Source organism: Notothenia rossii (genome assembly GCF_949606895.1).
Source record: "Notothenia rossii genome assembly, chromosome: 9".
Classification (NCBI taxonomy): Eukaryota; Metazoa; Chordata; class Actinopteri; order Perciformes; family Nototheniidae; genus Notothenia; species Notothenia rossii.
The window spans coordinates 26,224,099-26,236,654 of NC_136907.1; the positions used below are offsets into that span (position 1 = coordinate 26,224,099).

At 45.2% G+C, this 12,556-nt stretch overlaps 1 protein-coding gene across 2 annotated transcripts in view; it reads right to left on the reverse strand.

Annotated features, from left to right (window-relative positions):
* Positions 1–12,556, reverse strand: part of LOC307019675 (seizure protein 6 homolog) — a 145,474-nt gene that overhangs the window by 68,237 nt on the left and 64,681 nt on the right. For both annotated transcript variants that reach the window (XM_079650712.1, XM_079650711.1), the window contains exons 2-3: positions 5,298–6,002; positions 3,223–3,344 (exon numbers count right to left, since the gene is read on the reverse strand). In XM_079650712.1, the coding sequence (XP_079506838.1) occupies positions 3,223–3,344; positions 5,298–6,002 (827 nt within the window). The remainder of the gene's footprint in view (positions 1–3,222; positions 3,345–5,297; positions 6,003–12,556) is intronic.

A 12,556-nucleotide genomic window follows, 5' to 3' on the forward strand; every position in this document is an offset into this window, starting at 1 on the left:
AGTGTTTTTCTTTCCCCTAATTTCCCGTTCCTTGCCCTTGCAAACTACTGGTCTGTCTGCTATGATGATGAATACCTTCCATAAAAGAGGCCGGCTGCCAAAACAAGAACATTCACTTCAGTCATAATGTCCCTCTTACGGCTCCTCTAGAGTGTGGAGCATGCGCATGTTCCCTGTGTTAAAGCCGGCACATTAAATGGTGTCAAAACCTAGCTGATCAAAGTGCTGATTTGTGGTAATAGAATTTTTGTGGTAATTGATGATCCAACCCAGGAATTGTCAAGGGAGGGTCTTTAATCCCTCAGAAGATTGTTATGTGACGGTGAAAAAAACCCTCAAAAAGGTGGAAGTAATCAGTTTAGTTGCTATTGACTTAATTTCGTCTGTCCTTTCTTATTGGATATTAGAATTTAAGGATTAGTATTTTCAATTAGGCGACATGCGTGAAACATGATTAAAAGCAGGGCTGTGAAAAGCTATAATTGAAATATGTTGCATATTTTCAGTTTTTTTAAATAAATAGCTAAATTGCTACAACAAGTTATAATTTATAGAACACATTTTCATCTATGTATCACTTAAAAAATACATTTAAAAGAAAAAAATACAAATCTGTTTGATGTATTACCTTCATCATCTAGAGAGCCTTATCTATTATCCATGGGAATTTCTTACTTCTACTTTAATCAACTGAATCACAAATCAATAAAAAAAGATATTACTTACAAATGTATATTTTGAAATAATACCAAATTGAACTACGACAAATTCCACTTATATGTTACTTGTTTTACCTTTAACGTGTCACCTTTCGAAGGTTTTCTGCTATTTATGTTAAGAAATTATTACATTGAATACTTTTCATTTAACAAGCTGTTGCAAGCATTATTTATACAGAAACTGTATAAGTTGTACAAGTCACTTGTAAAAAACTAAACAATTGAAAGAAAACCTCTGTTCATTGGTACAGTAATCGAGTCAAAAATAGTAGATACTTAAAACTTTAGGATTGTAAATTCTACCTTGTCTGTGTATTTCAGCATGTGTGTATGCTCACATGTCTTAGATAAGGGGAATCAATTGAGACAACATCTAAATGTGGGTTTATTTCCCCCTGAAAATGAATAAGGAGGTGGTAAATTGTTTGAAATGTGAGGTATATACTGTACTGCTTGCATAATACTTTCAGTGCACACTGCTCCTATGCAAGTCTACTTCTTCACCTTGTTTATTTCACCATAACCTTTGGGATTTGGATAGCCTCCAGGCAGAGGAGCTTCACACAACCCTGATGAGAGGGTATGACACACACTTGACTTAAAATTCTATCTTTGCATCTTCGTTCTCCAGAAACAGACACCATGGCTCCTCATTCTCTTCAGCCGTGCCAAGTGCTTGTCTGTATTGTTTTCCATCAGATCACTATCAGTCTAGCTGTAGGAGGGAGTGAGACTGTGGCCCCATCTGTTCACATGGTGGTGCTGAAACACATGGCATCCTCCTCTTAGTCTATCACGGGTGTTAGATGAGTGAGGATAACATTTCTATAAATTCCCTGCTAGCCTTGTTTTTTTATTGAGTCTCCAAATGAACAGGGAAAAGCATGTGAAAGTTAAAATGTAAAATGTGTGTGTGTGTGTGTGTGTGTGTGTGTGTGTGTGTGTGTGTGTGTGTGTGTGTGTGTGTGTGTGTGTGTGTGTGTGTGTGTGTGTGTGTGTGTGTGTGTGTGTGTGTGTGTGTGTGTGTGTGTGTGTGTGTGTGTGTGTGTGTGTGTGTGTGTGTGTGTGTGTGTGTGTGTGTGTGTGTGTGTGTGTGTGTGTGTGTGTGTGTGTGTGTGTGTAACACTCATGTTCTTCACTTACATTACCCAGAGGAAGCTTTCGGAGGAAAAACACACTCTCAAACATATACTCTGTCAAGACTTATCTTAGCCCTCCAGAGGCAGCAAGACAAAGCCCACACATTTTAAAGTCTCCTGGTAAATTAGGTGTTTGAGAAATTGCAAAAGCCCAGACAGACACACAGACACACACACACACACACACACACACACACACACACACACACACACACACACACACACACACACACACACACACACACACACACACACACACACACACACACACACACACACACACACACTCACTCACTCACTCACTCACTCACTCACTCACTCACTCACTCACTCACTCACTCACTCACTCACTGACAGTTAATTTTTATAACCTTTTGTGAGGAGACTTAGCGAGCAAACATTTCAACTTGAGATGGACCCCATCTCTTTTGCCCCCATCCGCCCACTCACAGCAATTTGTTGCCTGTCTATCTTCAGCAACCCACACAAGACCAGTGAATATTGTAAGAGCTAAACCAAAATATGTCACAGCTCCACAGTGGCTACATGGACAAAAAATGTGCAACATTATTTTACTTTCAGGCATTTGTCAACCAACTCTGCAGTTCTGTGCTATAAAGCTATATGGAGCTTTACAGCATATTTCAGATCATTTGGTTTTATGGCCTGCAGTTTAGTGTTGGGTTCAGTCTCATGGGTCTCATCATTTTCAAGGGAAAACCTCTGATAAACACATTGTACACTACCTGCCCAGCATGAACAGATTTGTGAACATATAAGAGCGGAAAGCCATAGTATATGGTATGTTTTCGATGTGGGTCATAAGGAGTATCACAACTTCTACATTTTACTCTTTGGTGTACTGTGACTTTTTATTTTGCAGCTACACATTTCACAATCTCCTGGCTCTGTTTTATCCCCTCAAGTTCTTTGGGCGATTCATTAAAAAAATTGTTAAAGCCGTTAAAAAAACCTAACTGAAAGGAAAGTAACTATTGGTCTAACATGGGTCAGGTTGCCACAAACACAAGGCTACATAATAATAATAACAAATTATATTTTTATAGCGCTTTTCTCTGACTCAAAGACGCTTTACAGTGTGAGGGACGGTAGACAAACAAGGACAGGCAAAAACAAACAAAAACAAAAAACAAAAAACAATGTATGCTAATGTTGCTTGTTGGTTTAAAATACAACTCTTAACTTGTCATGTCAACTTAGAAAGTCTACTTATGTCAATAAAGTATTCACAGTGCCCAAAAACATCTATTACTGTGGGGTTTAAGTGTGCAGTTTGAACCGAACCACTTCATCAGAGGTTGTATATGTTATTTTTATGAGAAATCTTAATCGCTACCACTCACCTGAACCTCAATGCCGTATCCCAGGTAGACCGTCACTAGGTAGTTACACTCCACTCCAGAGTCAAGTTGCTGCAGGATTTCGATGTTACCCTCGGGGTCAGTGAAATTCAGGCTGCATGGCTCTGTGGGAGACAGAATAAGACAAGTGATTCTATTTTTCCCGGACCACTGCTCCATCTGACAGCCCACCTGTGTCACCATGGCCCCCGTAACCCTTTAACTATTTCTGCAGATTTCCTCTCAGACACTGCTCATCTGCGCCGTCAGCCCTCTGCGGCCAAGGGAGAGGACAGGCAGGACACATCAGGGAAAGTCTGATTGTTTCTGACACTTGAGCGACTCCGTTATCCCTGGTGGAGAGATGAATAGTAGTGTGCAGCATGCCAAATGAACGGCAGCCATGTTGTCGACCTGATGCTTAATTTTCCTGTCCTCTGGGAAGGATGTGTTAAATCTACTCGCAACTTGAATTTCTATCAAGGCAAAAGCTATATTTGGCAGCTGCTGATATTCATTTCACAAGTCTATGAATGGCCAGTAACACTTTGTATGAACGCTACATTTATATTGGATTATGAGGGCATGAATAGTGACCTAAACTCTCATGAACACATGCTTTCTGATGCATATGAAACATACATGTGACCTATAATGTAATACAACTTCTGAATGCTCTTGACTATTGAAATTGTCTGAATGATGAAGCTTATGCATCATGTGTGTTTTCTACGTGTATAATAATACATGCCTCAAGATAATGTTTCATCCTTGGTGGATACAAATGATTATGAAAGTGTAATGCATTTAGAAGAACCTAAGCTTCATCATAATTGATTCATCTGTTTGTTGCATTTTACATCAAATGTATTTATGACCAGTGGCGTTTTTTATATGTACAAAAGTGGTGGGGCACAAAACACGTAGATGTTTATAAGCTTCTGCAGTGACGTGCAGTGAGGTTCATGGCTGGTGGGGCACTGGCACTGACCTTTCAGGTTTGCAAATATTCTATTTTGACCTAAATCAAAATATTCTATTATTTTCAAAAGCTTTTTTAGTCTGATGCTTCGATTAATTTTAAACGACAGTTCAACAAAAGGATACCCAAAAAATGTAATTTTATCATTTACATATTGGATTGTTCTCTCTTAGGAAGATCCAATTTTCAATAACATTTTGGTCTTACCTTGACTTGAAGATGAAGTCCATTTGCCTATCCTTCTGGACAAAAATCTCTATTACTTTTTTGTAAAAGTCCTCCTTATCTTCCTCTAGTTTCAAAAGTCGAATCATAAATCTAAACGATAGATTTATGATCGATAGATTTATGATTAGAACATTATAAAAGTAGGGTAGACATGTGGATATTATCCGGCTGAACAAAACGTGAATTTATCGAACAGGTTTGTTTTCCACAGACCTTATTTCGAGCTATTTTCTAATCTCATTGCTTTTTTGACGAGGGAACCCCTGCACAACTCTCTCGTCTCCTCTTCACACACTACACTTTTCGCGGCACATGTACTTACAGCCAATCAGCTCTGAATGATGTGAGATGACGTTGATGCCAGCACTATGCCCCTATGGTGATTATTTTTTTGCCACACACATTGAGAAGAAAAAGACTGAGCATGCGCAGTGTAGTATTTTACAGTACGCATTTACAGTATATTATTTCAAATAATTAACTTTATTTGACACATACAGTAATAAAGAATGGTACTGCATGGACTATTTAAGCATAATATTATAGTATACAGTTGATTGTTGAGAATGAGTAGTCATAATGTATTATAAATCAGTCAGTCTATAGTTAATAATTAAGAGCATTTATAATACATATATAAATTATAAATACATTATTATTCATAAATAAAGGGGGGGATCTATATAAGGTTTATGACTATGCATCAAAAAGCGTTGGTGTGTGCTCATTAGTGTAGTCATGAAAAACAAGATACATTATAATCCATGATAAAAGTCCTCATAAGGCACTATAGACGTGGTCTTCAAAGACAATGTTACCGTATGTTCTGCTCCTAAAATCTTTGAATGCAAGAGAAAAAAAAAACTACCTGCTGTCTGCATGGTTGTGATGGTTGTGATGATGGTGGTGGCGGAACCTTCCTCTCGTGTGGTTAGATTGGGCGGTGGAAGATCAGGTCTCAGTTTGTCTTTCAGTGCTGTCAACCTAGCCTCGCCTTTCTCCATCCTCATCGAAGAGGGTGCCATGGTGGCCTCTACGGGAGAACTTTGAGGCCCCTGCCTGGAAGAGGAAGCCGCTGGGTTGTCTGTGACTGAACCTCTATTAATTGCTGTCACATGAGTTGTGAGGGAGTCTGTCGTTCGCTCCACCTTGTCGGCCCAGGTTGTCTTTGAGGACTTCTTTTGAGGCAGAGACATGGGCCATGGCCTTGGCGTTGTGGGAGAAAAAGTGGTCAGTGGGGAGGTGGCAGCCACAGTGGAAGTAGTGGCAATGTCTGAGAAGGCCGGGGCATCCTCGTGCGGCACCACCTGAGTGACGGGGTCTGAATCTGAGCCTGGCAGGGTGGAATATGCAGCCACAGAGCCATCACTACTAAAAAAGTGCTGGTCCCCCTGGAAGTCCCTGGTAAGGAGCTGCCCAGGAAGCAGCAGGCCCTCCAGGGACGGCTGGTGGTTGGGTACGTTCATGGGTGAGGGGGTGGTGACAGAGTGGACTTCGCTTTCTGTGTCCTGCGTTGGAGAGTCCCTGTCTGGGTCCAATGTCCTCTTACTGATGCCGTAGATTTCCATTGGAGCTAGAGAGTCGAAGAAAAGAGAAAATTGATATGTGTTAAGCCAGTGGTTTTCAAAGTGTGAGGTGCGCCTCCCTGGGGGGCCCCAGAGAGCTTTAGGGGAGGCGCAGCGTGAAAAAAAGATTAGTAAACTGTCACTTGCACACTTTTGGCTGTCTGTGGAGACCGAGTTCCCCCAACTCACCAAAAAGGCTGTAAAAGTGCTCATTCCCTTCACCTCCAACTACCTGTGTGAGTGCGGGTTTTCCGCATAGACTTTGATAAAAAGCAAGTATCGGTCAAGGTTGCAGCCAGAGGATGAACTGCGTTTTTTCCTGTCTACATTGCATCCCCGCCAGAGTCCTGCACGGGTCTGATTTTCAAGACCCGCTCCCACCATGTACCCACGACGTGCAATATCGAACCCGCCCCGCCACCCGCACATATTGCCAATTAGTTCTGCAAACAGACCCCACCCGTCGGCACAAGATCAGCAAACCGACCCGAACCCGCATATCCTATGAGCAGTAAAAACATGCAATTATTAACACTCACAGTTGCGTATTTGGGTCGAAAAGTGTGGGATGTTGGTTATTTTCTCCATCTAGGATGACACCAAAAGCCTTCCAGACGTTGGATTTCGCTCTTGAGGAAGAGTTCTTTACAATGGAACGGAAACAGACGTAGGAAAGATCCTCAGCTCGCTGATTGGATGTTGTAGCCGCAATGCACGTTTTTAAAGATATTACTGATTTTCTTTGAATATAAGAATGTAAATACTGAGTTTAGAGAATAGTCAAGGGATTTGGGTGATGGGAGACACATCTATGGAAGCACAATTTCAATAGTTTACCATTAAATGACGGATATACTTTTCTGTCTGTGATGTTTTACAAATCAGATATTAATATGTAGAAGTAAAACATGAGACATAGTATAGCAATATCCTGTCAAATTAAAAACATGAATAAAACTAAATATCTTCAGATGTTATAAATACATACGTGTCCTATACTAATAATACAAAGTTATTACTAGTATGCTGTGTGTACCTTGTGTGCACCGCCTAGTGGTTAAAGCACGTTATTGAATTTTTTTTGTTGAATAATGTTATTTTTGTTGAATAATGTTATTTGATGAAAAAAACCTTAAGAGCACATACTTTCATAGGGGGAAAGTAGAAGGTCAATGATAGAAATATAGAATATAAAAAATCAAGAAGATACTGTAAGTGATATATACAATAAAACAGTTTAGTGCTGGATGTACAAAGATATTAATATGTGGATGTGCAAAACAGACAAACAAATTAACCTTTAACACATTCAAGAATACTTTAGATTAAGGTCTTCTTTAAAATAAGAAAAAAGCTTTGGGGTATCTATCTACAGATAAATATTAAGCCTGACAAAGTACTTAACGTCTAATATATTGCTTTGCTACTATGTGGAAGCACTTATTTTAACTGTTATTATACACATTAATTATACTCTTATGTATGTAGATAGTATAAGAAATGTGCAGAATATGACAGTTTAATGCTGGAGGTATACACACATATTGATAGATGTCTTGTAATGCACAGTTGAGGAACCTGTGACCCAAGTTTTTCATTCATTGCATAACTACACTGTAGTTGTGTATATGATATGTCAATAAACCTTTGAAAATCTTGAAATCTTGAAAGGGATGTACAAAATCTAGAGGTACTTACGTAACCCCAGTAACATGTAGTGAGATGTCTAACTATGGGATGCGCCTCATCGCGGAGCAAACAGAAGCATCAATCTCATTACGCCAATCCTGATTGGCTGGTGATCTTGACGTCAGCGTCAGGGAATCCACCCCCTATAAGTGGCGTGCGCTACGTCGCATGCGTCATTCAAAATAAGCACCTCTTCTCGCTTCACCATAGCAAGGAGGGCCGTCTGGTGAGAAATCTCACTACATGTTACTCTGAGAACTGGGGTTACGTAAGTAACCTATAGTTCTCATTCATAACACTCCGTTCGATGTCTCACTATGGGATATTGTAGCTCTCATATTGCCAGACGAGCTTATCTCGAAATTCAGCAAACCAACCAGAACTTAACAGGTAGAGCTCTGACTCAACAAGGTGCCCAGCACTGCTCGGGCCACACTAGGAGCAGAGACGTCTAGCCTGTAAAAGCGGACAAAAGTGAGCGGCGAGGACCAGCTCGCTGCTGCACAAATGTCTTGGATGGAAACACCCTTGAACAAAGCCCAGGGTGTAGCCAGACCACGAGTCGAATGAGCACGCAGACCCGAAGGTGCCTGCAAACCCTGACTCGTATAGGCCAAAGCAATTGCCTCCACAATCCAGTGGGAGAGCCGTTGCTTAGTAACGGGCTTGCCCTTCTGAGGGTTAGCCCAGGACACAAAGAGTTAGTCATCATGACGAAACTCTTTTGATCTGTCCATATAAGTGCGTAAAGCACGAACTGGACACAGCAAATTCGGCTGCTGTTCCCCGGAGGGACACAGCGGCGGAGGAAATGCATCAATGTCAATTGGGGTACATGAACCAACCACCTTAGGTATAAAGGCAGGGTTGGGCTTCAGCAACACTCTCGTTTGCCCTGGGGCGAACTGAGTGCATGAAGGATGTACAAATAGCGCATGAATGTCACTAACTCGCTTGGTGGATGCCAGGGCCAGTAACAGCACTGTCTTGAGTGACAGGTGCTTCATGTCAGCTTCTTCCAGGGGTTCAAATGGGGTTAGAGTGAGCCCATCTAAAACCACTGTCAAGTCCCATAAGGGCACTAGTAACCTGGAAACAGGGAGGAGCCTGCGAGCTCTCTTCATAAAACGCCAGAGCAAAGGATGTTGGCTGGCCGTCTTACCCTCAAAGCCCACATGGCATGCAGCGATACTAGCCAGGTAGACTTTGATCGTGGAGAAAGCTCTGTGTTTTTCAATTAGGTCCTGTAGAAATGATAAAATCACTCCGACAGGGCATTGAAAAGAGGTGTTCCCTTTTTGAAGGCACCATTCCTCAAACACCCTCCACTTACAGTCATAGAGAGACCTGGTGGAGGAAGCTCTCGCACTCTGAATAGTGTTTATCACCTTCCGCGGGAGACCCACTGTATTCAGATTGTACCACTCACGGGCCCGGCCCATAGGGCCATGCGCTCCGGGTGTGGGTGAAAGATCATCCCCCCCGCCTGAGACAGTATGTCTCTGCGTAGGGGGAAATGCCACGACTGACCGCACAGCAGCTGATAGATCTCCGCCAGCCAGTACATTGCAGGCCAGTGTGGAGCTATCAGGATCATTGTGTGGCACTGTTCCCTCACTCTGGCCAGAGTTGGGGGTATCAGAGCCAGGGGTGGAAACGCGTACAGGAGGACTGGAGGCCAAACGTGCGCGAGCGCGTCCACGCCTAATGGTGCGTTTTGATCGCGCATTGAAAAGAAAAGCTGAGAGTGAGCATCTTATTTTGATGCAAACAGATCTACCGCGGCTTGGCCGTAACGCACCCACAGCTGGCTCACAACCATTGGATGTAGAGTGCAGTCTGCATATAGTGGTACACCTCTGGACAGCAGGTCTGCCCCGAGGTTCATTACACCTGGTACGTGCGTCGCTCTCAGAGAGAGGAGACGGCCGCAGCTCCACAAGATCAGTTTGCGTGCCAGCATGTGTAACTGGAGAGAGCGCAAACCCCCTTGTCGGTTTATATACGACATTGTGGTCGTATTGTCCATCCTCACGAGGACATCGTGTCCTCTGAGAAAAGGCAGAAAGCGTTTTAGGGTCAGGAACACAGCTAAAAGCTCCAGGTAATTTATGTGCGCCCGCTGGAGATCCCTGCTCCAGAGACCCTTCACCGGACAACCTTCGTAAATACCTCCCCAGCCTGTCAGACATGCGTCGGTGGTGACCACCTTCCGTGAAAGGACAGCACCCATAGGCACGCCCCGTACTAGAAAAGTCGGGTGCAGCCAGTGGCGCAGTGTCATTACGCATTCCACAGTAACCTTCACTCTCCGCGCGGGGCTTAGTTTTAGAGCGGCTACCCAGCGCTGAAACTCCCTCATGTGTAAGCGTCCCAGTCGTACGACCAGGATGGCTGACGCCATGAGCCCCAGTAACCGCAGGCATGATCTGAAGAGAACATGTTTGCGCAGCTGGAAATGAGCCAGACAAGCTCTGAAAGCTTTCACTCTTTCCACTGACAGGCGGGCTGTAAAGGGCACCGAGTTCAGGTGTAAACCCAGGAAGAGTACAGTCTGTGCTGGGCACAACATGCTCTTCTCTGTGTTTATTATGAAACCCAGGTTGAACAGGTGCTTTATGAGGACATTTGTCTGCGTAAAAGCCTCCTGTTCCGACTGTGTGAGAAGCAGCCAGTCGTCTAGGTAGGTTGCCAGGCGAATACCCTATTGTCTTAACGGGGCTATCGCAGCTTCCGTACATCGTACAAACACTCTTGGACTGAGAGACAGCCTGAAGGGAAGTACTCTGTATTCGTAACAGATCCCCTGAAATGCGAACCTCAGATATTTCCTGTGTGGATAATATACTGGGATGTGGAAATACGCATCTTTCAGGTCGACTGATGTAAACCAGTCGTTTTGTCGCACGAGACGCAGCAGAGATGTGTGAGTGAGCATTCTGAATTTGTATCTTTTTAGATATTTTTTCAGAGCCCTCAAATCTAGTATTGGTCGAATTCCGTTCCCTCCCCGTTTGGGAACGAGGAAAAAAATGGAATAAAAGCCGCTCTGACTCTGCTCGGCGGGTATTATAGATATAGCCTTATTTTCTAGAAGTGAGAGAATCTCTCTCTCTAGAATATGGGCTGACTCTCCATGGGCTTGTGAATACAGAATGCCCGAGGAGCGAAGGGGGGTGACAGCGAATTGGAGTCTGTAGCCCCGTGTTACTGTCTTGAAAACCCAAGCAGATGTTGTGAGCATCTTCCACTGTTTGCTCCTTAGAGCCAGCGGAGATGTCACGTCTCTTACCCTCTGAGTCTCTGTTTGTTGTGTTATGGGGCCCTCTAGTGTCTAAACACGGTGGTACCCCATTTCGACAATCCCCACCGACACTGCGCATGCGCGTGACGTTGGTGGCTTTACAACCCCAGTCGCCACTGTGACCTCTGCTTTTCGGTATTTTGAACCGAGCAGGGTTCGAGGTAGCTTGGGCGAAGGACTGCCACTGTGGAGGCAGCGGCTGGACCCTTCGAGGGAGACAGAGGTGGAGGGCCTCGTCCTCCTTCTTTTTCGACTCGCATCTCTTCTGCATGGAGACGAGAGCGGAGCCGAAAATCCCCTCGGGAACGATGGGCATGTCCAGCACATCCTCCTTTTCCCGGTCTGGGAGGTTGATGAGGTTGATCCATCTAGCTCTTTCCTGCACCAACTTGATTTCCATTGCCTTGCCCGTGGCCTGGACGGCGCAACGTTGAACGCGGAGACAGATGTCCGTGATCGCGGCTATCTCGTCCAGAACGGCCAGTCCAGGCTTGCTTGAAAGATCCTTGCAGAGCTCCGCTTGGTATGCGGTTAGCAGCGAGGAAACGTTCAAAGCCCTGGCAGACAACGCTGCGGCTCTTTAGGACCGTTCAGTCATGGTCGACTGGAATCGGTCCGCCTTCGTCGGCAGCGTGGGGTTCCTGCTTGGTGTCGGAGCCAGCCTCGGTAGGCTGCCACCAGCGGTTCCATAGGCGGTATGCGGAGCAGGCCGAGCCTCTCCATACCGTCACAGTCTAGGGAGGAGGCACCCTGGATTGGGGCCGTGTTGCTGAAGGGCCGGTCTCTCCACAAGACCGACACCTCATCCAACATCTCCGGGAAGACCGGAAGGAGTTGCCTCTTTGTCCTCGTTGCTTGGGGGAAATGTCTCCCCTCGTAACGGGACCTGGAGGTCTCCTTGGCCATTTCGGGCCATGGGATGTCTAGCCTGGATGCGGCACGCTGACACACGGCCTGCAGGTTCATGCTCAGACAGAGCGAAGCTGGTGTGCTATCGCCCGGGAGAGCAGCCAATGCTCCCGGTTTTGCAGCCTGAGCCGATGACACGAAGATATCATCTTCTTGCTCATCCGAGTCGGACAGGAGGAACTCAGAGGCATCCTCTTCGTCCTCCATATATTCCAACTCCAGGACATCCTCCGCGGGCGAAACCATGGTGAGGTCCAGCCAGGAGCCCCAGCTTGGTATAGCGTGTGGCTCCGCTCTCGCGTCTCTTGCCGCCACCGGGTCCCAGCGTGACACGGCGCGGGACTCCGGTTCTGCAGCTGCCACTTCTGATGAGCTCCAGACCGACACAGTGCGGGGCTCAATCTCTGCGGCGGACGCCCCCGTGTCTTGATTGCCAGCCGGCAAATCAGTGGACATGAGGGGGTCCTGTCCCGACAAGCTAGCTTGGCGTGCTAACCGTCGGCGGAGGCTCTTGATGGTGAAGCGGGCACAATGCCCGCACGAGCCGGGGTTGTCAATAGCCTCCTGGGCGTTTTCCAGCCCGAGGCAGGACAAGCAGACCTGGTGTGAGTCTGTGCCTGATATTTTCAACCCGCAGCCGCAGAGCCGAGCCTCCGAGTC